The following is a 26382-nucleotide window of genomic DNA, read 5'->3' on the forward strand; positions in this document are numbered from 1 at the left end:
TTTCAAATTCTTTATGTCTAGTGGTCCTATAGTTCCCTATTCATTGGTATTTCATATTACCAACCATTTTACAAATAAGTTAATTTCACTCAGTAAATATACTTAATCACCAATGGTTTCCAATTTGTAGCACTCTTATAGATGTAGTTTGTTTTTAAATTTTATTTTTTAGAAGAATTGTAGGTAAAAATATTTTAGCTATATATGTTCAACAATTCTCTAAAAACAATTTATATAGGTGGAATACGTTCATGGAAGTTCCAACTAATGAAATTTAAAACCAATGATGATTTAGTGTATTTGTACTAAATCTTAGAGAGTGTGGACTAAAATTAGCCCTTTTACAAATATTTATAACTAGTATATTTGTAGTTGTGGTATTGGAAGTTGATCATTTTCTTAAAAGGCTTACCATTGAAGTTAGTTGAATATAAAGTTAGGTGAACTTTACCATTGTTAAATTGGTAAATGAAGACTCTTAGATTTGATACTAACATGTACATCATGACTTCATTGAATCTCTCACAAGGAAATTTTAGTTTGAAAGACTTCATCCTTTAAACATGTGGCACATATTAAAGTGAGACCAAGTCTTCCCTATAATTTGTATCTATCACAATTTCTTTTCTCATAAATAGCCTTTTTGAATAGAATTAATATAGACTTCAGCATGCATGGTGGGCCCTGTCAAACTATTAGTCAAGATAATTTGTAGGTAAGAACGATGGACCAACTATGTTAAATACTCTTCATCTATTTGCATATCAAAAGCAACTTAATACTGTCTTTCTTTTGTACTTCATGTTTGAACTTTCAATGGAGAGTTTGTCATCTAAATATTTGATGTGGGTTTTTATATTACTCTTGGTTCAAATATGTGAATGCAAAGGTTGCATCGAAGAAGAGAAGATGGGTTTGCTTGAATTCAAGGCTTTTCTTAAATTGAATGATGAGCATGCAGATTTTCTCCTCCCTTCATGGTTAGATAACAACACTAGTGAATGTTGTAATTGGGAGCGGGTTATTTGCAATCCCACCACAGGTCAAGTTAAGAAGCTTTTCCTCAATGATATAAGGCAACAACAAAATTTTTTGGAAGACAATTGGTACTATTATGAAAATGCCAAATTCTGGTTACTAAATGTCTCCCTATTCCTTCCTTTTGAAGAACTTCACCATCTAAACTTGTCTGCAAACTCATTTGATGGGTTTATTGAGAATGAAGGTATGTTACTTCTCACCTTTAAATTTTCTTCACTTATACTCCAAACATTCTAAAGGAACTAATAGCATATGTTCTTAAAAGTGTTCAGGTGGAGACAAAATGGTCACTAGTAACTATTGAATTTAATATAAGAACAATTACTAATTATTAAAATTTATAATGTAAATTATCATTTAAACAAAACAATAAAAAAATTATTATTTTAGAAAAAGTATAATTACATTAGCCTTATATAGATAAGCATACTTGTTATTTATGCCATCATTTCACACTCAACCCAATAAGTAGGATTCAACTAAGAGTGAGCAATTTCACAATTATTAATTAACAGGAACACTTAGTCTCCCATATCCTTATCATTTTTGCTGAATTGTCTTTCCTTATCTTCCATTCCTAAAAAGCTTGATTTCTATATTCCAAATTGATAGAGATTGGTTAAAGAAAGGTGATCACAAAATTTGACTATTGCTTTCAAATGAGGAATCACCATCTTCAAAATTTCACATTTACAAAAAAAAAAAAAAAAACGAGCCTCGGGTAAGGTCCAAGCCTTATTGTTTTAAGCTGATGTCGGGTTGGTTTAATAATGAATAGAGTAAATCCCAACCCATGACCATCTATGCATTTCCAAATTCCACCCATCCACAACCCATTAATATGACATTTTCAGGGACAAAATTTAATCAATTAAACCTATTAGATGGATTCTCCATACAATGTTAAAATGAATATAAAAACTTTAATTCAAAAAATAATTTCCTTTATTTAGTTAGGATTCAAATTATAGGGGCACAAAAAATGAAAATTTTCATGTTTAAAATTCACAAAGATCACAAAAGCTCTTTGAAGCTCTATGGACTTTTTTATTTCTAACATTTAAACACAAAAATCACTAAATTGAATTAGAAATTTGGATGCATATTCTTATATTAAAGACATGTAAGCTTACATATTTAAATATGAAGATCTCAACTTGTAATTCATGCTTCTAATTAAAGTTATATTACTCTATTTTACAGGATTTAAAAGGTTATCAAGTTTAAAGAAATTGGAGATCTTGGACATAAGTGGTAATGAGTTTGACAAAAGTGCCTTAAAATCTTTGGGCACAATAACATCACTCAAGACATTGGCTATTTGCAGCATGGGATTGAATGGATCTTTTTCCATTCGAGGCATGTTATATGTCCACATTGTTTCTTTGAAATTAAGTAAAATATATTTCTAACTTTTAATGTTCCTTAGTTAATCTCTCTTTTGATTCATGTTTGTTGCAGAATTAGCTAGTTTAAGAAATTTGGAAGTGTTGGATCTAAGCTATAATGATTTGGAAAGCTTTCAACTATTGCAAGGTACTTCATTACCTTGCTAAAAAAACTTATGATATTTTGTTATTAAATTAAAGGTAAGATTAACAAACAATTTCTTCTCATTAGTTACTTTTCTTTGTAATATCATTAAATTTGATATAACGTAGTCTAAATCATCCTTTCAATTTATAAGTTTTAATTAAAATGCATCAAGCATGCACAAGATGTTTAATATAACTAATATTTTCATAAGTAATTGAATTTTTTTTTATGAAGTAATTAACTTGATTATCAATAAATACTTACATGTATAAGATTAATATAGTTTCATAAGTATTTTAAAATTTTCTTACAACACACACACACACAAGGAAAATGAAAAGTATGTGATACCTTTATGCTATGTTTGGTTGCCAAAAAAATTGAGGGAAAATGAAAGGAGAAAAAAGTAGAGAGGAAAAGTAAAAGAAAAGAAAAAAAGTGAAGAAAAATATAAAAGTGATTAAAGTAAATACATTATTTTTATATGTTACTTTAAACTTGTTTCACTTATTTTAATTCTTCAATGTAAAGATGAAAGATTTGAAAATGCATAAGTTTCTAATTATTTTTTATTTTATTTTATAGTTTTTACAATACAACCAAACATAATAAAATCATTTTCTTTAATTTTTTTCTCTTTTCTTAATACTTTTCACGAATCCTTAAGTTATGTTTGGTTTGCAGAAAATATGAGGAACAGAAAATAGAAAAGAAAATTAGAAGGAAAGAAAAAGTGAAATAAAATAAAAATAAATTTAAATTTAATAAATTATTTTTATATGCTACTTTACACTTATTTCACTTATTTTAAATTATTTAAACTCATTTCTAATAAATAATAATGGAAATTGTAGAGAAGTTTGTGTTATTCAAGCTTTGCAATGAATTTTCAAGGTGAAAGAAAATATTCTTGCTAAAATTGAAAAAGGAAATACCTTCTTAAATAGCCTATTGACCGAAAACACATTACCCTAACATATACACACACCTTTATTATTTATACAATCATGTAATACTTAATCCAGTTTGTGGGATTCTAGTGGTTGTTTCTATCTTGGTTTCCAATATTTCTGATTGATAGTGTTCGATTAATGAAATATCATAAATTTTGACCCCAATAAGGACCAATCCCTATTAAATGTAATTGGGTTGACCTAAGACTAAATGTTAGACCCAACTAATAAAAACCCATCTGTTTGTTGGAGTCTAAATAACCCGGCCTTGGGTAGGGCCCATGCCTTATTATTTTAAGATGTAGTCCAACTGGTTTGACACTGGATTGAGTAAAGCCCAACTTATGAGCATCTGTGCATTTCCATCCATCCACAACCACAACCTACTGGCATGGACAAACTTTGGTCAATTAAACCTATTATAAATGTATACAAAATTTTGAGTTCAAAAGATAATTTTCCTTATTTAGTTAGGATTCATATTAAAAAGACACAAAGAACGAATTTTCATGTTTAAATTCACAAATATCACGAAAGCTCCTTCAAGCTCTATGGACCATTTTATTTGTAACATTATATTACTCTTAATTATCAAATTAACCAACAAATTCTTCTCATTAGTTATTTTTCTTTTGTAATGTCATAAAATTTGATGTAAAATAGTATTGGTCATCATTTCAACTTTCAGGTTCCAATTAGATGCATCAAGCATGTGCAACATATTTGATATAACTAATATTTTTATAAGTAATTGAATTTTTTTTTCTATAAATCAATTAACTTGATTTCAATGAATACTTTCATACATGATATTGATGTAGTTTCATAAATATTTTAAAATAGTTATAGAAGTCTTTTATTTGATTCACTAGAAAGAAAAATAAACTATTCTAATGAAAATACTTGATGATTTGAAGTGATTGTTTTTTATTTTATTTGATTGCTACCATTATTAATTGTTAGAAATTGGCAACAAATACCCATTTTGCATCACTTCTATATGCATCGGGGGAATGAATTATATTTCATAGAGCTAACAGAGCAAAACTCATACTTTTGGAATTATGGAAAAGGTTGCTAGAAAGCTAATTAACCATTTATATTATGATTAAGACTAGTTGGGTTAGAAATAATTCATATGGAGATTAAAAAAAACTATGTAATTTAGTTTAGTAGCTTGGGTGCTATTGTAATGATTAATGATCTGCAACTTGAACACATCTACTAGTGCTTTCTACTTGTATAGCTAACTTTATGTTACCACTTTGAACTACAGTACTTACATGAGAAGAAAGCTTTTCCTTAATGATAATGCAAAAGAAATTAAGTATCAGTTTTTGTTGAACTAACAAGTGATAGTTTAGATATGGTTTGAATACACTTCCTTTCTTCTATTTTTTTATTTTGAAAAAAAAAACTCTTTAATGAAATATAAGAAATCTTATATGTATAAAAAGTAAAGACTTAAACAAAAAAATTCTTCAAATTTTAAAAATTTCGAGAAGTATTTTTTAGAATTTGTATTTTTAGTATAACAATTCCTATATTTGGTATAAAAGTTTTTGTTCAAAAAAATAGAAGTGTATCCAAATTACAAATTAATTGTTAAATTAAGAATGTTTCTCAGATCAAGAGATAATGAAAGTTGTAGAGAGTTTGCATTACTCAACCTTTGCAATTACTTTTTGAAGGTAAAAGAAAATACCTTCCTACATAACATATAATGGCAAGTTCTGGTTTGTAAGAAACTAATAAATGATTAAGAATATGAATAAGACTTCCTTAATAATAGATATGTAGAGAAGAATAGTGGATGATAGGAGGTGAAAATCTTGTAATAAAATATCAATATCGGTTATAAGATAATCAAAATTTTCTCTATTTCTTGTACCTATGTGATTAAGAATCTTGTAGTTCCCTTATTGAAATATAATATAAAAATATAAATAAACTATTTAGAAGTGCATGTAGTTTTCAACATGAGGAAGTTGAAAAGCAAGTTAATTATGATAATTTTCTATAGTCTATATTGAACACAAATTATTTTTGCTAAAGGTTCAATCGTTCTATGAAGGTTAAAAGTTTGAATTGTTTACATATGCAAATATGAAATTTGAAATTTTATAATTTTTTATAATTTTCTTGTAGATTCACAAGGCTTGTCCATATTCAAAAAGCTCGAGACCTTGAACCTCAATCACAACAAGTTCAAAAACACTAGCCTACAACAATTGAATATATTTACATCCCTTAAAAATCTTTCTCTAGGATGGAACTATGATGGAGGATTTTTTCCGATCCAAGGTATGTGTAATTATTATTATTATTATTATTAATGATAAAATATTATTATTGTCAACATCTTTTATCTTTTTTCCCCTCAATGGTGTTGTAGAATTATGCACTCTAGAAAACTTGGTGATGTTGGACCTAAGTGGGAATTTCTTTATTGGCATGCAAGGTAAATACAAAGTGAAGTTTTGGTTATATATATATCATGTAAGAACATAACTAAAATCAACATTCTTTGCCTATCAATTTGTGCATGACTATTATTTAGTTATTCTTCGTAACATAATTGAAAGAATGTTTAGGTGTACAACATTTAAGAATTTTACATGGCACAATGAAAAACATGGTAATCAATGTATGCAATAAAATTCTAATAGTTGAAAAAGAATTTTCTTGTAAATTTATGTTCGTGTATAGTAATCAAAGAGAAAACCATGAAAATGTATATTAGTTAGACTTTATATATCAATAGACAAAAAAGAAAAAAAAAAAAAAAGATTAGTTCCTTAACTTATCCTAAAATTTTCTAGATAACAAGGAGTTTTTTTATTTTGGGCTATAAGGTTTACAACCTGAAAAGTGAAGATGATTAATATTAGTAATATAATTTTGAAATATAAAAATTAATGAAATAATGTTCTCTATAACTATAACTGCAACTGCAACTATTAATAAAAGATAATAAAAGTACTTTAGACTTTGAATCCATGGTTAGGTTTGCAATTTTTTGATGATCAATAAAGCTACAACTTATGTTGCAAAAAGCTATACAAAATGTATTAGGAGCATTGCTAAGCTCATTTATCAATAAAAGAAATCCAATAATACTTTGATTGGAAAAAACCTAGAATCATGTTTGATATATATAATAGGTGAAGAAACAAAATAACAATTCCATGGTATTAGTTAGTTTGATATCTCTTTTGTTATATGGAATAACTATTCCATTTTAAAATAATTATTTCATCTTATTGCTAGAACAAAAAATTTCAAGCAGTTATATGGGCTTTTGGGTTTCTTAAGAATTTAAGCATTTATGGGTCACCCATATATATATATAGGAAGAATAAAAAAAATATTATATGGAGACAAGGGTAGACACCCATAAATGTACATATAATTATTCAAATAAAAATATCAATAAGAAACAATATACAACAAAATAGAAAATTTTAATCTTCTTAAATTTTAAAAATAAAAACTAAATGAAAAAAAAAATTAAGAAGTAAAAATAATAATAAAAAGGTCAAGAATACAAATAGAGAATGTAAACAAAAAAAAAAATACATAAATTAAAATTAAAATTTAAAAGAAAAAATACATAGATTAATATGAACACTAAATGGGGTTTTTTGAGATAGACTTAGTTAGACTTGAACCAGATGGATATTAAAAATAAAAATAAAAAAATTCAATGATGTATTAAATGTATTGGATCAAAACTAATTAGAAGCTAAATATTGGATCAAAATAACCAAATGAATAAAGAGTAATTATTAATTTTTATATTTTTTATTCCCTAGAATTATTATTTTGTGTATTAAATGTATTATGAGTGTAATAGTATAAAAAATGTAGTTAAGAATACTATGAAGAATAATAATGGTGACGACACTTAATACCTATTATTGTACATTTAGAAAAAAATGAGGTTCTTGATCTTTATGGAGATTATCATTACTCATCCGCAAGCATGTTGATAGTTGAAACTATTCAATTATCAAAAATTGAATTTCTAACCTTCAATTTTTCTCTCTCAAATGTAAATGTGGGTGAGAAAGCACTAGGAAGATTATAAGGTCTCACATGTATATGAGTCATAGGATAAAAAATATAGAGACAATACTAGCATTTATTTGATCTAGTGGCAAATAGAGAAATATAACATAACCATAACCATAATGTTCTAACCTTATATATACCAGAACCATGTTTCCTTCATTCAATTTTGCAACTTTTTCTTTTCAAATTAGAATGTAACTCGTAGGATCCATTGCCCATCAAAATTTTGAATCAAATATTATAAGATATTTCACATTTCTACCTACTAAGCATGAGCTTCAATGTTCTCATGCACTTTTGGCTACTAAGTTAAAGAAATCTTTAAGGATTAATGGAGTTTCTATGAGTAGCAAAGCATTATAATCACAAAGTCTTATCAGTGATATGCAATTTGACCAAGAACTTATTCCCAACTATTTTATGACTTTTCTTGGCTACTTGTAGGCAAGCTAAAGAAATTTTCTGGTTTGTTCAAGTCTAAAAAGTGGTTTCAAGTTTAGGGCCAAGCTTGGGCTGCACCTAGGTCCTTGGGCCTTGTTCAGCTCCACGTTTAAACCAACCTTGAGTCCATATTTGTAATTTTTCTCCCAATTCATTGATTAATATTAGGATTTTATAGAGCCTATAAATTGACCAACTAAATAAAGTAGGTTCATAAACTTTTAGGTGAAAATTTTCTCTCTAATAAATGTTAATTCAAGAGTCTCCGTAATCTTTTTATATTCATATTAATTGGTATTTAAACCGACCTTACTATATTAAATTCAAATACCAAATAGTGAATACTATATCTGCTACTACCACTATGATGGTCATAAACATAGAATGCTCCTTTTTTTAGAGTTAATTGATGCTTATAAACAACAACTTTGTTTGAAAATAAAATACATCGAGTGATTGCATCAAGAGATTGATGTAATAATTGCATACTTGATCTTGATAATGCTAATATGAGTTGACTAAATAAATGAGTATTTACTTATAAGGTAGCCCATAGAACATTATTTGTGGAAATATTCATGCACCTCTACATATGTTCGTGATAACTTAGGTTGATAAATTTAAGAAGAACAAATTCATAACCTTGGGCATAGTTAGTAAGAAATTTCACCAATAGAGTTTGGTATCATGATTCTAATTGTTCAAATTGTTTTAAAGGAGTATTTTAAATTGCATGTTAATTTGCTTCTAATAAATGGAGAGAAACCAATTCAAGAAGAGAATTGTACTCAAGCTATGTATAGCATTCATGAAGATGTAGAAAATATTGATGAACTTACTTTTGAGCAAGTTGAAATCATAATTAAATAAAATAACAAACCCAAGGGTTAAGATTGTCAAGTAAAACTTTAACTAAAATTTATTGATTTTTTAAATGCCTATTAGAGGGACAATAGAAGTTCTAGATAGAAAGTAAGAACTTTTCTAAGGAATCACTTGTTAGATTTTAAGTGATCAATAAATATAACGTCCAATTTAAAATTTTTATAAAAGCAATGCTTCTAAAGAATAACTTGATTTGAATTTAAAGTTATTATTGATATTTGTTTATAATGGATGTAGTTAATCAACTTAACATAGTAAAAAACACATAAATTTTTCAAAATACCTTCTAGTTGTTGGGTATATTTAAGTAGTCATCCATATCTCATTATCTTTTCACTCACATACTAATCTCCTTATTGAGTATTTACCAATTACAAGTAGGTTGAAAGTTACTTGAATTTAAGTCACTAATCAATGTTAACTTGATAACAAATAAGTCTCTCTTTGAAACTTGTTTTACAAGATAGCGAAATGTAGTCGATCAATCATCAAATTTAAGCATTAGGATTTAGTTGTTAATTTTTATTTTTTATTTTTTGTGCTTAAACAAAGACAAAAATTATAAAAACTCCTTAAAAGTACATAGTAATTGAATTTAATTTATACATCAAACAAGAACAAACTAGTCTTGGATTTAAAATTCATCAGGTTTTGTAATTCTAATTCCTAAAAATTTGTAAGACAACAAAATTATTGGACACTAGGTTATTGGGTGTGTATGACTAAGAGGTGAAGGAGGGTTCATCTTATACAAAGGATGATTTGATTAATTTTAAAGATTGGATAAACAATAATTGCATATTCAAGTAAAAATAACATTGCTAAAAAAGGAAAATAAGTATTTTAGTCCTCAAACCTAAAATGGCTAAAAATTTCAATTAATACAATACAACTTCACCTACAAAAGAAAAAAAAAACCCAAAACTTTTCAATAGCACAACTAAGTCCATTTATCAAAAGCTCTATGAACAACAACTATCGAATCACATAAATCATGTTGTTTTCAAAGTGCCCTTGATGTTTTAAAACTTAAGATATTACATAAAAATCAACAAATAGTGTATGACATTATAAAAAACATATCCAAATCCATTGTCGAAATTAAACTAAATTCAACTTTATATGCATAGTCGCAAGTGGGTCTTTTTGTCTTTCAATTTGGGTCAAATTCAGATGTTAGTTTTTTACAAAACAAGGGATTATCAAGGTGATAATTCATGCATATAAATAGTATTACTAATATAAAAAAAATGGTAAATGCAATTTTTTTGTATTCACTCACCATTTGGCATATCAATAAGAAAAAAATATATATAATAGGTGTTATCAATAATATTACTCATCACTAGAAATTATAATTTTTCATTTGTTGTCACTATTTGTGCACTTTGGAAAGCTTGCTAGGTACAACAAATTAGCTCAATGAAGAAATTGATCAATTCCTTCATTTCTAAATAAATATGCATATACACTAGAATAAAAACAACTTTTTAACTTAACAAGTTGATTGAGTCTCAGAACTTAGTAGGTTGAAGGCATAAACTTCCATCCAAACTCATTTACTGGCACCACATGTTGGAAAAATAAATAAAAATCAAAACACTTGAGTATAGTTGCAAACCAATCTAAATATAGAGTGAGATCTACCTTTCTTTGAAAGTTTAGAACAAATTTTTATTTTTATGATAAGACTATGCAGTACTTATCCCTCTCTTACAAGTCTATAATCAGTCTAAAGCATGGGATATTGCATAAATTCTTGAACTCAATTAGCCTTTAATCCATGCCTTTCAAGTAAATGTAAAACCTGGTGTACTTGTTCCTGATTCACATCCTTGTCACTATTATCATTACTTGTTCTTGAATATAGAACCTTATTGTCCATTAACAAGCGGGCCTATGTTCCTCCATGATTCAAGAGTATTATGTTTTGTTCATCATTAGTTGGTCTTGCTCTAAAGCTTCTTTTTTATGACTATCAATAACCAAACTTAGATACCAAAATTTATGCAAGAGAGCATGTACTTTATACAGTCAAGAATTTGTGAGTTTAGATTTTGTTATCTAGGTAAAAGAATAAATTGGTTTGTTAAAATAGCTAGCATTAGGTATCTATTCAATTCCTATCTTAGACAATAAAGATAGAAGTGATAAAATACATTCTTATTAAGAAACATTTGATTCCAAAAGTGAAGTAAGACAACATAGTTCCTCTATTCAATCAAGTTTAAGGCTTAGATGAACCTATGAATTTATATTAATTAATTGGGAAAGAGAATAAACAGGCTAAGTAGAAGTGATAGGATTGTAATAGCATTAAGTTAATGATCTTGTTTAGGTATTCTACTAAATTAGAGAAGAAACAAACAAAAGTAATCAAACGTGTTAGTGATAATTATATCTACTTAACATTGAGACAATAGTTGTACTAATGGTAATTATATTATTTCTTGAGAGTTTAAACAATATATATTGAAAATATTTTTAAAGGTTTAGCAACTACCAAGGTTATAATCAACTACGAGCTTTTTATTTTTAAAAATATGAAATATTAATATCTTTACTTTCTTTGATCTTCTTGTAGGTTTTAAAAGTTTGTCTAAGCTGAAAAAGTTGGAAATCTTAAACCTTGGTTATAATTGGTTCAACAAGACCATTATAAAACAGTTGAGTGGACTCACATCCCTTAAAACACTAGTTGTAAGCAACAACTATATTGAGGGACTTTTTCCTTCCCAAGGTATTGCTTATTCTTTTAATATCCTTAGTAACCACTCTACCATAATTTATTTTTTCAATTTTATTTTCTTTCTTGAACCATCTTACAGAATTATCTATTTTTGGAAACTTGATGACACTGGATTTAAGTTGGAATAGATTCAATGGCTCCCTATCAATCCAAGGTAAATTCTAATCAGAATTATCATTATATTTAGGGCATATAATAAATTAATTAAATTGTTTTATCTATTATCATTACTTGGTTATTTGGATTTTCTTGATATTGTTTAGCATTTTACATAGGAAAATGAAATGGAAAAATCAACCCATGCTTAGTGTTTAAGCACTAGGCTAGAAGTACATTTGTCTTCCTAATTTAATCAAAGAGAAAAGTCATAAATAACATAATTTAACTTATACCTTATATTGATTGAAGAGGTTAGACTACTTTTGGATTTAATGGTCAATATTTGTTGAAGATAGGGTTTCCTAAATTTGATAAAAAAGAACTTCAATTTAAATTACCATAACTACATAAAGTTGTGACTAGCATAATTAAGCTCTTTTATTAATAGATGTTTATAGACTAGTATTATAATCCCACACACACAAATAATCAAATTTTGAAATTAGACTTCAAATAACTATGCAATATATGAAACTACAAAATGAATGGTAGGTCATAATTAATTAAATTCGTACTATATTCAATGTTGGTCAACACGTGTCAAGTAAAAGTTTTGGCCTAAGTGTAAGGGCTCACTTGCTCCTATATAGATGTTATTCACTTTGGGTCAAGGCCTACTTTAAAATATCTCTATACATTTATGAGAAGTCTACTAAATATAAAGTCGTAGAAACTTTTCTTCTTAGGTGATGTGGAATTTCACATTAGGACCAACATTGTATATATTTTGAAAACATAATTTAATTAACATTTTAGAACTAATTATTAGTTATCCATTTATAATCCTAGAGGAAATTCCTTTTACCTATGCAAATTATATACCTCTAGTAATTACCTTTAATTTCTCATTTACAACTTCCTAAAATAATATGAAAAATGACAAAGTGTACAATATCTACCAATATGGGTGGAATATGCAATGAGACCCACAATGCTCAATATAGTACTAGTATCTATGTCATCTAATAGCAATGAAAGCACTAAGTAATAAAAACAATTGTTTTGGGCACTTTATGCAATTGGCCTTGTAAAAAAAGAAATCTAAGGTAGTTGGACTCATTTACTAGTAATTTAACATATGACTAGAACCTATTGAATCATTTGCAATAGCACTTACTTTGGTCATGTCCAAATTTATTGCACATGGTGCAAAAAGGGGTGTTGCTAGAGGATGCTTTGTTTTCCCACTTATGGAAGTCTCAATCTTGCTAATATATTTTATGCCATGTTTATCATATACAAATTTAGCCTAAGTGTAAGGGCTCGCTTGCTCCTATATAGATGTTATTCACTTTGGGTCAAGGCCTACTTTAAAATATCTCTATACGTTTATGAGAAGTCTACTAAATATAAAGTCGTAGAAACTTTTCTCCTTAGGTGATGTGGAATTTCACATTAGGACCAACATTTTATATATTTTGAAAACATAATTTAATTAACATTCTGGAACTAATTATTAGTTATCCATTTATAATCCTTGAGGAAATTCCTTTTACCTATGAAAATTATATACCTCTAGTAATTACTTTTAATTTCTCATTTACAACTTCCTAAAATAATATGAAAAATGACAAGGTGTATAATATGAGCCAATATGGGTGGTATATGCAATGAGACCCACAATGCTCAATATAATACTAGAATCTATGTCATCTAATAGCAATGAAAGTACTAAGGAACAATTTAACATATGTTTTGGGTACTTCATGAAATGGCCTTGTAAAAAAAGAAATATAAGGAAGTTGGACTCATTTACTAGCAATTTAACATATGACTAAAACCTATTGAAGAATTTGCAATAGCACTTACTTTGGTCATGTCCAAACTTATTGCACATGGTGCAAAAAGGGGTAGTGCTCGAGGATGCTTCCACATAAGAAAGACCCTACTTAACTGTTACAAAGTTTATTTTCCCACTTGTGGGAATGCTAACCTTGCTAATATATTATATGTCATGTTTATCACATACAAATTTTTCTTTACTAAATATTTCTTAATGATCTTAGACCTAAAATTAAATATTTCATTAGTATTGGTCATGTCGTTCCTCAACTTTTCAACTTTTAGAGTTAAATCTTTATCTTTATCATTGATAGTTTTATGTTTAGTCCTTAGAAACTTCACCTTATTAACAATATGTTCATTTAATATGTTGATATTTTTAATTTTCAAAGAATCATAGAGCTCATTAATTTTAATGTCTTTTTATTCACTTTTATGCTTTCAACCTTTGTTTTTAGTTTTCCTTGTACATCATTAAAATAAAACTCATTTTTTTCATTAGGATTCAATTAACCCAATGGATCATAATCAAAATTAGCTGCATATGAACAAAAGCAATAAGATTATCATTTTGTACATCTTTACTTTCATTTGAGTTCTTAGCCCTACAATCATCAAACATGGAATTACTCCAAGTCACCTACATAGCCTTCATACCTAATGTTTTTAAGGCAAGGACAATCAACAACCATGTGTCCCATTCCCCCAATGGTTCACTACAAACAAGGTACATATGTTATGCTTTCTTTGTTTCATAGAGATTAGAGAGGATAAATATTGTATAAAAAAAAAAAGTTGTCATAGTTAATGTAAGCTAAAACTAAAAAACTTGTTTTTTCAATTGTGTAAGCATGTTTTGTTCTTGATTAATATTTACAACATTCAGAGTTACTAATGTTTATAATTCACAGAGACCTCATTAACAAGAAGTAACAACTAATTGCAAGTAACCATGAAAAAAAATAAGGAGAAAAATAAAGGAAAATCAAGGAAAGTGGCAAATTTTTTCATCCCCATAAAAAATGCTAAGGAAGAAAAAGGTGAAGAAAGTTTAAAGAAAGTATATTTTTCAAAAATTGAATTTTCTTTCCCTTAAAGTTGGTATGGATAACCAAACAAGAAAATGATTTTGAAATTCTTTTTTGACCTTTTTTTAACATTCTTTTTTTTTCCCTACTCTATTTCCTTTCCCTCAAACTTTCTAGGTAGTAAACATTACCTAAGATAAATAGGGAAGAAAATATTTTATCATTTATTTATTTAGTATTTTTCTTACCTTTTTTGTATGTTATCCAAATATAAGAAAACTATTTTTCTTTATTTTTTCTTTTCCTTGTTGCTTTTCAAGAATCAAGCATACTTTAAACTCTAATTAAGAGTTACATAGATTTACGAAGAAACAATGCAACTAGTAACAAAAAATTAAGGAAATTTAATTTTTTGAGAGTAAGGTGGTGTTTGTTTTTTTACTTAATTCTAAATAGAACCTTAATACTTAATAGTATTAAATATTAGGTTGTTTGTTTTTGTAGTATTTTATTTCTATTAAGTATTAAAAAGTAAAAAAAACCATTGTGTTATTTTTTTCTATTTAGAAAAAGCCACATATTTTGGCTTTTTCTATTTAGTAAAAAGTTTATAATAAGTCATGAAAAAGTAAAAAACAAACAACCTAAATTCTAAAACTAAATGGCTTTCAGCAAAAAGACAAAAAAAACAAACACCACCTAAGTATAATGAGATTGGTTTGTTTGATACAAAATTTGAATAAAAATTCTTTCAATGAAAATTCAAGGAAAGGAAAAAAAAAACAACTTTATCTCTAGACTATAATACTAAATCACTTAAAAAAATATCCTAACATCGTTTATGTTCATCTTTCTTTTTATGGATTTGAAAAACCCAATAATTTGGAGAAAACTGATTCAAGGAAGAATAATTTTTAGAATAAAATATTATTATTTAAGAAGATCATAAATATTATAGTCATTGTTGAATATGATAAATGATTAAAAAAAAAAAAGGTAGTTGGAAATTTAGATACTTTTATAAGACAAATGCATTTTTCTAGTATGGTATGAAAAAAGGTAAAATGATAGGCTTTGATCATTTTTTAAGGTAGTTTGTTTAAATCATTTTAATTTATTTTGATTTAATAACAATAACTTTTATTACACTAGTTATTTTGATTTTCTTTTGATAGATTTTGCAAGCTTAAGCAATTTGGAGGTATTGGATTTGAGTGATAATTCATTTAGTGGGATCGTTCCATCGTCTATAAGATTGTTGTCTTCTCTCAAGTCTTTATCCCTGGCTAGAAATTACCTCAATGGTTCCTTACCAAATCAAGGTACATATATTGTGATTACAGGTTTTTCTGTTATCTTTTTTAATATCTTGTTTGTTCTTTATACCAACTAAGTCATGCATGTCTATTAATTTTTGGTATTTAATGAAAAACATTATTCTTAATTCATAAAGACATCATCAACTGTAAGTAACAACTAGTTGTAAGTTTGGGGGCATTGACAAGACGAGGAGATGATTGGTTACATGCCTTATTCTCTTTTGTAGGCTTCTGCCAATTGAATAAGCTTCAAGAATTAGATCTTTCTTACAACTTATTCCAAGGGATCCTTCCTCCATGTTTGAATAATTTGACATCTTTGAGGTTATTGGATCTTTCTTCCAACCTATTCTCCGGAAATCTTTCTTCCCCTCTGTTACCTAATCTCGCATCCCAGGAGTACATCGATCTCAGTTACAATCAGTTTGAGGGTTCATTCTCTTTCAGCTCTTTTGCTAATCACTCCAACCTTCAAGTGGTCAAACTTGGAAGGAATAACAACAAATTTGAGGTAGAAACTGAATATCCAGTTGGTTGGGTTCCCCTGTTTCAGTTGGAAGCTCTTATGCTATCCAACTTAGTGGTGGTTGATCTATCCCATAATAACTTGACGAGAAGGTTCGCCAATTGGTTGCTTGAAAACAACACAAGACTAGAATTTCTAGCCCTGATGAATAACTCTTTAATGGGTCAACTACTTCCCCTGAGACCTAATACTCGTATCAGTTCATTGGATATCTCACACAATCAGTTGGATGGACAACTTCAAGAAAATGTGGTCCATATGATTCAAAATATTATGTTTCTAAATTTATCCAACAATGGTTTTAAAGGTATTATCCCATCCTCAATAGCTTAAATGAGTTCCTTAGGGTCGTTGGATTTGTCTGCTAATAGTTTCTCAAGGAAAGTACCAAAGCAATTGCTTGCGGTAAAATATTTGTGGCTTCTGAAATTATCAAATAATAAATTTCATAGTGAAATATTTTCAAGGGACTTTAACTTGACTCAGTTAGGGTTTTTGCATTTGGACAATAATCAGTTCAGGGGAACACTGTCAAATGTAATCTCCAGAATCTCTAGGTTGTGGGTGTTAGATGTGAGTAACAACAACATGTTAGGTGAAATTCCAAGCTGGATAGGTAACATGACCGATTTGACTACACTGGTGTTGGGCAACAATAGTTTTAAAGGCAAATTACCACCTGAGATTTCTCAATTGTCGGGGATGATATTTCTTGACGTTTCTCAAAACGCTTAAGAGCATGAAGTATTTAGAGCATTTACATTTGCAAGGGAACATGTTTACAAGATTGATACCCAAAGATTTTCTCAATTCCTCATATCTATTGACTTTGGATATCAGAGACAACAGGTTATTTGGAAGTATTTCCAATTCAATCTCTAGACTTTTAGAGCTAAGAGGAAACCTTTTAAGTGGTTTCATTCCATATCAGCTTTGTCATTTGACTAAAATAAGTTTCATGGATCTTTCAAACAATTTTTCTGGGTCAATTTCCGGATGCTTTGGTCATATCGGATTTGGAGATTTCAAAACTGAGCACAATGTGTATATACCGACGTTGGATTCGTATTCAGAAAGCAATCCTTCTATATATACGGGTTACTTAATAAAATATTTATTTTTCTCTAGTGAACTCCCTGATGAAGTAGATGAAGTTGAGTTTGTTACCAAGAATAGGTATAGCTCCCACAGAGTAGATAAAAATATTTGTTGGGAATTTAGATATTTTTATAGGAAAGTAGGCAAGTATTCTAATTTATAAAAACAATGCATTTCTTTAGTTTGGTATAAAAAAAAAATGAAACGATAGGTATTGGTAATTTTTTTTAAAGTAACAAACGTTTTATTTTATTTGTATTTAAGAAAGATGTCTTTTCTTATACTAGTTATTTTAATTTTCTTTTGACAGTTTTTGCAAGCTTAAGCAATTTGGAGATACTAGATTTGAGTTCTAATTCCTTAAGTGGGATTATTCCATCATCTATAAGATTGATGCCTCATCTCAAGTCTTTATCCCCGGCCGGAAATTATCTCAATGGTTCTTTACAAAATCAAGGTACATATGTTATGATTTGTTTGTTTCATATAGATTAGAGAAGATAAATATTGTAAAAAAAAAAAAGTTGTAGTTAATGTAAGCTAGAAATAAGTATCTTGCCTTATAAATTATATAAGCATGTGTTTGTTCTTAATGAATCTTTACAACATTTAGAGTTACCAATGTTTATAATTCATAAAGACCTCATTAACAGTGAATAACAACTAATTGTAAGTAATTGTGGAAAAAGTAAGGAAAACAAAATGAGGGAAAAGCAAGGAATTAGGAAATTATTTTGTTCCCATTAAAAAATGTTAAGGAAGAAAAAGGTAAAAGAAAGTTTAAAAAAAGTATATTTTTCAAAAATTTATTTCTCTTTCCTTTAATTTTGCTATGGACAACCAAACAAGAAAATTATTTTATAATTCCTTTTTTATTTTTTTCATTCTCTCTCTCTTTTTTTCCCTACTCTATTTCTTTTCCCTCAAACTTTCTTGGTAGTAAACACAACCTAAGATAAATGGGGAAGAAAATTTTCAGTTTTATTTTTTTATTTTTTTAGAATGTTTTCTTACTTTTTAGTATTTTATGCAAATATAGGAAAATTATTTTTTTTTTCTTGCTCCTTTTCATACATGAATCACACTTTAAAAGAAAATTAATTTTTAATTAGGAGTTAAGATAAATTTAAGGAGAAACAATGAATCACGAATAACAAAAAATTAAGGAAATTGAATTTTTGAAAGTAAGTATAATCAAATTGCTTCATTTGATACAAAATTTGAATAAAAATTCTTTCAATGAAAATTCAAGGAAAGGAATAAACATTTTTGTCTCTAGATTATAATACTAAATCATGTAAAAAATCTCTTAACATCATTTATATTCATATTTCTTTTTATAGATTTGAAAAATTCAACAATTTGGAATAAACTTATTCAATGAAGAATAATTTTTAGATTTAAAGATTATTATTTAAGATCATAAATATTACCATCATTGTTGATGTCTAAGAAGATCATATTCAACAATTTTTTTAATATGTTGTTTTTTATGGTAATTAATTGATGTCTTGTAATTTTTAATATTTAATGAAAAACATTAATTTAATTCATCTAGAGCTCTTAATTCATGAAGACCTCATTAATGTAATGGTGAGTAATAGTTGGCTGTAAGTTTGGAGTCAAAGACAAGTTAAGGAGATGATTAGTTACATGTCTTATTCTCTTTTGTAGGTTTCTGCCAATTGAATAAGCTTCAAGAGTTAGATCTTTCTTACAACTTATTCCAAGGGATCCTTCCTCCATGTTTGAATAATTTCACATCTCTGAGGTTATTGGATATCTCTGCCAACCTATTCTCCGGAAATCTTTCTTCCCCTTTATTACCTAATCTCACATCCCTGGAGTACATCGATCTCAGTTATAATCAGTTTGAGGGTTCATTCTCTTTCAGCTCTTTTGCTAATCACTCCAAGCTTCAAGTGGTCATACTTGGAAGGGATAACATCAAATTTAAGGAATTTGGAAGGGATAACAAAAAATTTGAGGTAGAAACTGAATATCCAGTTGGTTGGGTTCCCCTGTTTCAGTTGAAGGTTCTCTCTCTATCCAGCTGTAAGCTCACCGGTGACCTTCCTGGTTTTCTTCAATACCAATTCAGGTTAGTGGGGGTTGATCTCTCCCATAATAACTTGACAGGAAGTTTCCCCAATTGGCTGCTTGAAAACAATACGAGACTGGAAATTCTACTCCTGAGGAATAACTCTTTAATGGGTCAACTACTTCCCTTGGGACCTAATACCCGTATCAATTCATTGGATATCTCACACAATCAGTTGGATGGACAACTTCAAGAAAATGTGGCCCATATGATTCCAAATATTACGTCTCTAAATTTATCCAACAATGGTTTTGAAGGTATTATCCCATCCTCAATAGCTGAACTAAGAGCCTTACAGATTTTGGATTTGTCTACCAATAATTTCTCTGGAGAAGTACCAAAGCAATTGCTTGCAGCAAAAGATTTGGAGATTCTGAAATTATCAAATAATAAATTTCATGGTGAAATATTTTCAAGGGACTTTAACTTGACTGGGTTATTGTGTTTGTATTTGGGCAATAATCAGTTCACGGGAACTCTGTCAAATGTAATCTCCAGAATCTCTTGGTTGTGGGTGTTGGATGTGAGCAACAACTACATGTCAGGTGAAATTCCAAGCTGGATAGGTAACATGACATTATTGAGAACATTGGTCATGGGCAACAATAATTTTAAAGGCAAATTACCACCTGAGATTTCTCAATTGCAACGGATGGAGTTTCTTGACGTTTCTCAAAATGCTCTTTCAGGATCTCTTCCTTCTTTGAAGAGCATGGAGTATTTAGAGCATCTACATTTGCAAGGGAACATGTTTACAGGATTAATACCCAGAGATTTTCTCAATTCCTCAAATCTATTGACTTTGGATATTAGAGAAAACAGGTTATTTGGAAGTATTCCCAATTCAATCTCTGCACTTTTGAAGCTAAGGATTCTTTTGCTGAGAGGGAACCTTTTAAGTGGTTTTATTCCAAATCATCTTTGTCATTTGACTGAAATAAGCTTGATGGATCTTTCAAACAACTCTTTTTCAGGGCCAATTCCTAGATGCTTTGGCCATATCCGATTTGGGGAGACGAAAAAGGAGGACAACGTGTTTGGACAGTTCATGTATTGGTATGAACTGAATTCTGATCTTGTATATGCAGGTTACTTGGTGAAACATTGGGAGTTCTTAAGTCCAACATATAATGAAAAAGATGAAGTTGAGTTTGTCACCAAGAACAGGCATGACTTCTACAGAGGTGGCATCCTTGAATTCATGTCTGGATTGGACTTATCATGTAACAACTTGACAGGTGAAATTCCTCATGAACTTGGAATGCTAAGTTGGATTCGTGCATTGAACTTGTCTCACAATCAATTGAATGGCTCCATTCCAAAGAGTTTCTCCAATCTTTCTCAAATAGAGAGCTTAGACCTTTCTTATAATAAACTGGGTGGAGAAATTCCTCTAGAGCTAGTTGAACTCAATTTTTTAGAGGTGTTTAGTGTGGCTTACAACAACTTCTCTGGTAGAGTTCCAGATACCAAAGCACAATTTGGGACATTTGATGAAAGAAGCTATGAAGGTAATCCTTTCCTTTGTGGGGAACTATTAAAGAGGAAATGCAACACAAGTATTGAGTCACCATGCGCACCATCACAGTCTTTTGAAAGTGAGGCAAAATGGTATGATATCAATCATGTTGTTTTCTTTGCAAGTTTTACTACTTCATATATCATGATCTTGTTAGGATTTGTTATCATCCTTTACATCAATCCTTATTGGCGTCATAGATGGTTCAATTTTATCGAGGAATGTATATATTCCTGCTATTATTTTGTTTTTGATAGTCTTTCCAAGTTATCGGCATATTTGTATAATTAGATACTTTTAATTGGATGATATTTGCATAATTAACTACTATTTGTTTCCCTGGGATAGAAAGAAATGGGATGTATAATGCTATGAGCTGAAACTTACATACTTTGCTCAAATTCTAACATCTTTTGATTTTATTTTCAAGTTCCGTTATTTATTATGTATTGTTAAATTCAAGATTTAACCATATTACGTTACTCTTATAAAAGAAAATTCAAATTTTTAGGAACTTTTAGCATTAAAATAATTTCATAGTCAGATTTTAAAAAATAAAGAAGAAAGAAAATAATAAATAATTGGAAAAACAATTCAAGGAAGTATTAAATTATTATCTTAGAATTGTTTGGCGTAGTATGGGAATTCAAAAATAATCTTTCAATTTGTTAGAAATGTTTATTTATTTATTATAGCAATGATTGAAATATCAATCACAAAGTAATGTTTTCTTTTCTTTTGTAGGGCACTAACACTTTTTCTTTGATTGTAATAATTGATAAATATATTACACAATTATTTGTTTTAAAAAGGGGAGGGATGACAAACATAATAACATGTAAAATATTTCTAAAACTGTGATGGGAAATAAACCATCTAATTAGGGTGCAATATTATTCATTTTAATTTATATGAATTTACTTATTTTTATTTGCATCATATTCTGAACTATTTTATGAAATTAAGAGAGATTAAAACATCATGAATTTCTTAGTTTAATTTATATTTTTAATAATAAAGCATGAAATATTTAAAAAAAGAAAAACAAAATCATGAATTTCTTTAATTCATTAGGAAACCAATATATAAAAAAAGTTGAATATATTATTATTTTATGTTCTAAATTTCTAAATTTGTTCATCACGTATTTATTTTTATATTAAATTTATTATCAATAATTATTTATTATATATTATTATTTTATGTTTAAAAATGTTCATAAATAATTAAAATTAATAAATATAAAAAATGAAATATTAAAAAAATAAATTAAAAAGATTTCATCAAGCTAACAAATTTTTATAAAAAAAAAAAAGAGTAAAAAAGAAGATGGGGATATTATAGAGGTGGGGAAAAAGATAAAAGAAAAATCATGTGGTATAATAATTGCCACGTGTTAAAGTTATTTTCTTTAAAAATTAATTATAGTAATGATGAACTCATTTGTCTTATCAAAGTAAATAAAAATAAATAAATAAAAGAAAAAAAGAAAAAGAAAAAAGGTGGTAGTTGGCTGGAGGTTAGAGAGGAGGGTTTGAAGGTAAATTTGGAATATTGATTATTTTCACTAAGTAGATATTTTGAAAGTTATTTTGCCTGAAACCCATATTGTTTGAAAATAAAAAATCAAAGTTTAAAAAAAATACAATTTTTTTGAAATGATGCATGATTACATCATTCCCCTGATAGATTATTTATTCCTTTAAACTTTACTTCAAATAAAATAATTTTAATTATTTTCTTTTTGGAATTATATTTAACATATTATTAAAAATATAAAAAAACATTTTAATAATATTGTTAATGAGTTTTTTTTATATATATTTTGTAAAATAATTAAATTTAAAAATATTTAAATTTAGTTATGGGCTGCCCATTTCAAAATAATAAGAATCTAGTAACCTAATTTTTCCAAATTCCAGGTAAATATGCTAATCTAAAAATAAATAAAAAAATAAAAATTAGTTTTTATGTGCTGATTGGGTTTTTTTTCCTTTAATTAAAAAAAAAGGAAAAAAACAAAAGTGTGTGATCCTCTTTCTCGAGTCTTCACATTTAGAGACACTGAACCCAAATCAAAATTAATCCTTCAAATTAATTTTCACCTCCAAACATAGCTATCCGAAAAACCCTAACCTCTGCCTCCTCTTCCTCTTATCCCGGAAACCTAAATTCCGTGACCCTAACCCCTTCTCTTTCCGAAAACCCTCCGGAATCGGAAAATTCATAATTCTTCAGAATTAATTTTCACCTCGAAGCCAAACCCTAACTGCCTCATCTTCCTCTCATTCATATCCCAAAAGTAGCTTCAACAGTCAGGCCTGTAGCCATGAAAGCCGTAGTGATCACTACTTCCGGTGATCCCCAAGTTCTCCAAGTGCAAGAAGTCGAAAACCCTGAAATTGGAGATGATGAAGTTCTAAGTAGAGTGGACGCCGCTGCCATTAACCGAACAGATACGCTTCAGAGGAAGGGCTTGCACCCTTCCTCAAAGGCGGCAGTCCCTACCCGGGTCTCGAATGTTCTGGAATCATCGAAGCTGTTGGAAAAGCCGTCGTTCGATGGAAGGTTGGCGATCAGGTATTTCAATTGCCTAATATTTTGATTTCGTTTCTGTTCCTCTGTTTTTCTCGGCTATCAAACACTAGGAACGTGTAAATAAGGAGGTTAGTTGATTGCGAAAACGGGAATTTTTTGTTCGTGTCTGTGTTAAGGAGTCTTTGTTGAGAATTTTGGGGAAATTTATGATAAGTTTGTGATTTTATGATTAATTTTGTGTATCAATATAGGTTAAATTATTGAGCTTATTGGTTTTCAAATTTATGGTTGTAAGAAAATTGGTCAGTGTAAGGTTATGGGATCATTACCAATTTGCTTACTGAAAATTTTTCCAGATATTGTGGACCGGTTTGGTAGCAGAAATAAGAACTGTGTTTTGTTTTTCAAAACGGAAATGGATGCAGAAAACATGTTTTTCTTTCAGAACTTGTTTCCGAAAATATTTCCTGAAAATGAATTATTTCAGAACTTGTTTTAAAAAAATTCAAACACTTTATCAATTTAAAAGGTTCTGAAATGGACATGTTCATGGTCTTCATTTTTTAAAATTAAAGCTTTTATGAAAAAACCATTTTCCCTTCTACTAAACAAACAGGCTCTATATTGTAACAGATCGATTGGCCATTTCCTTTGTCATGTTTTGTGAATCATGGCAACACTGGAATCCACTCCATTACCATCTGTTAGTGATTAGAAGACAAAGCACCAATTTTAATGATATCCTTTATGTGATTTTGCTTCCTCCTGAGTACAAGTTCATAGTATACATGGTACATGGTGAATCTGTATGACAGTTCATGGTATACAGGTGTGTGCTCTTCTTTCTGGTGGAGGGCATGCTGAAAAAGTGGCTGTTCCAGCTGGGCAAGTTCTCCCTGTCCTATCTGGTGTTTCTCTGAAGGATGCTGCTGGAATTCCTGAGGTTGCATGTACTGTTTGGTCAACTGTTTTAATGATGAGCCGACTGTCTGCAGGAGAAACATTCCTGGTGAATTTTTTGTCTTTTTTATTTTCTGATGCCTGATATATTTACCAGCACAAATTTACCCTGTTGCTGTTTAATGTGTGTGCATCAATATTGGATTAGGGAGGTAGAAGAGCCATGGTTCTAATTAAATCATTACATCATCATATTCTTATTTAGATACATTGTATCCCACAATTTCATTGCATCCAAGGCTATGTTGTTTTTTATTGCACGGTTTGTGTCATGGTAATTTCTCAACCCTTCTCTGGAAAATTATGTTGGATGGCTGCTATTAATTACCCCAAAAGAAGAAATTTTATGTTGAAGTAAGATGAGTAGCACAAAGAGTTACTTGTGGTTGATCCTATCATCAAATGGGCGATTGATGCACAATCCAAATGGTAAATTTTTTTCCCCCTTTATCCAGATGGAATTTTTATGCATGGTTGAATAGTGAAATGAGGACTGATAATATTTCAGGTTCATGGGGGTTCAATTGGAATTGGTACCATCTATTCAAATAGTGAAATACTGAGGAGCAAGGGTATTTGTTACAGCAGGTTTGCCATCACTGTTCTACCTCATCTCACAGAATGCTTATCTCATGGCACCAATTCCTTTTCTTCACATGTTTTCAACCATTTTTTCCACCCAGGAACGAGGAAAAATTAGCTGTTTGTAAGGATCATTGAGCAGATGTGTGCATCAATTACAAGACTGAAAACTTTGTTGCATGGGTGAAGGAGGAAACAGGAGGGAAAGGTATAATCTATTGTATCTTAACGATAATTTCAATTGAAGGTGGAATTGCTTTTTAATTTTTAGTGCACCAAATCCACTAGTCTGGAATGTTTGAAAAGATAAATAGTCATCTTCCACTTGATACCGATTGTGAAGATCTAACCCCAAAAATGTTGAATGACAGGTGTTGATGTTATACTGGATAATATTGGAGGGGCCTACTTTTGGGGAGACATCAATGGTTTAAATGTTGATGGAAGGCTTTTTATTATTGGTTTTCAGGGTGGAACAGTGGTACAAGTAAATCTTTCAGGTTTACTTGCAAGGCGCCTTACAGTGCAAGGTACCGCTTTCTCTGTAGTTTTGGAGTTGAATCAATTTGATTAATCTCATCCAAGTTCAGAACTGAGGTGGATTCTGGCAAGCCAAGGAAAAACCAAATTACCATAAATTCTTTTTTTCTTGGAAATCCTGTTTCTCAATCTGGTCAGTATATGGAAATTCCAAGGAAAATATGTTTTACATTTTCCATAAGGCTCAATGGGTTTTAACTCCACTCAGCTACTTTATGTCTTGTATTTAATATTGCAAACCAAAATAATAATACGTAGAGATTGAGCTTGGAGGCCAATCTAGCAAATGTGGAGATTAGAAATAGTTTACCATCTAGATAGTCAAGCATAGCAATTTACCAAACCCTTACCAACCATCCATACTAACCAATTGTGGTTAAATGTTTACAAAAATGTACATTAAATCAAAGAGAAAAAAGATTAAAAACGAACAAGAGAGAAGAAGTACGTCACCTAATTTTGGTAATAAATGAAATTAAAATAAATTCATAAATTTTTTAAATTAAAATGAATTTGAACTCTAGAGATTTGTGTAGATATCTTATTAAAAA

At 28.9% G+C, this 26382-nt stretch overlaps 2 protein-coding genes and 1 pseudogene across 2 annotated transcripts; all 3 read left to right on the forward strand.

Annotated features, from left to right (window-relative positions):
• Positions 1–789: 789 nt before the first annotated feature.
• Positions 790–16849, forward strand: LOC132254264 (receptor like protein 21-like). The gene is made up of 9 exons (XM_059739554.1): positions 790–1225; positions 2245–2400; positions 2503–2577; positions 5679–5834; positions 5926–5991; positions 11515–11670; positions 11759–11833; positions 15824–15970; positions 16120–16849. Exons 1-9 carry the CDS (start codon positions 802–804, stop codon positions 16824–16826), a joined length of 1962 nt encoding a protein of 653 aa, XP_059595537.1. The 5' UTR covers positions 790–801; the 3' UTR covers positions 16827–16849.
• Positions 16827–21552, forward strand: LOC132254265 (cuscuta receptor 1-like). The gene is made up of 2 exons (XM_059739555.1): positions 16827–16898; positions 19241–21552. The coding sequence occupies exons 1-2, from the start codon at positions 16827–16829 to the stop codon at positions 21500–21502; spliced, it is 2334 nt and encodes a 777-aa protein (XP_059595538.1). The 3' UTR covers positions 21503–21552.
• Positions 21553–23219: 1667 nt separating this feature from the next.
• On the forward strand, positions 23220–25865 carry LOC100855075 (uncharacterized; annotated as a pseudogene).
• The last annotated feature ends 517 nt before the right edge of the window (positions 25866–26382 follow it).

The sequence above is a fragment of the Vitis vinifera genome, chromosome 9 (genome assembly GCF_030704535.1).
Source record: "Vitis vinifera cultivar Pinot Noir 40024 chromosome 9, ASM3070453v1".
NCBI classification, from domain to species: Eukaryota; Viridiplantae; Streptophyta; class Magnoliopsida; order Vitales; family Vitaceae; genus Vitis; species Vitis vinifera.

Coding starts and splice junctions, on each gene's coding strand:
- LOC132254264 (XM_059739554.1), top strand. CDS start 802: ATGTTTGAACTTTCAATGGAGAGTTTGTCATCTAAATATTTGATGTGG. Junction 2,401..2,502: donor TGGATCTTTTTCCATTCGAG/GCATGTTATATG, acceptor TGTTTGTTGCAG/AATTAGCTAGTTTAAGAAAT. Junction 11,671..11,758: donor GGGACTTTTTCCTTCCCAAG/GTATTGCTTATT, acceptor ACCATCTTACAG/AATTATCTATTTTTGGAAAC.
- LOC132254265 (XM_059739555.1), top strand. CDS start 16,827: ATGAGTTCCTTAGGGTCGTTGGATTTGTCTGCTAATAGTTTCTCAAGG. Junction 16,899..19,240: donor TACCAAAGCAATTGCTTGCG/GTAAAATATTTG, acceptor GGAGATGATTAG/TTACATGTCTTATTCTCTTT.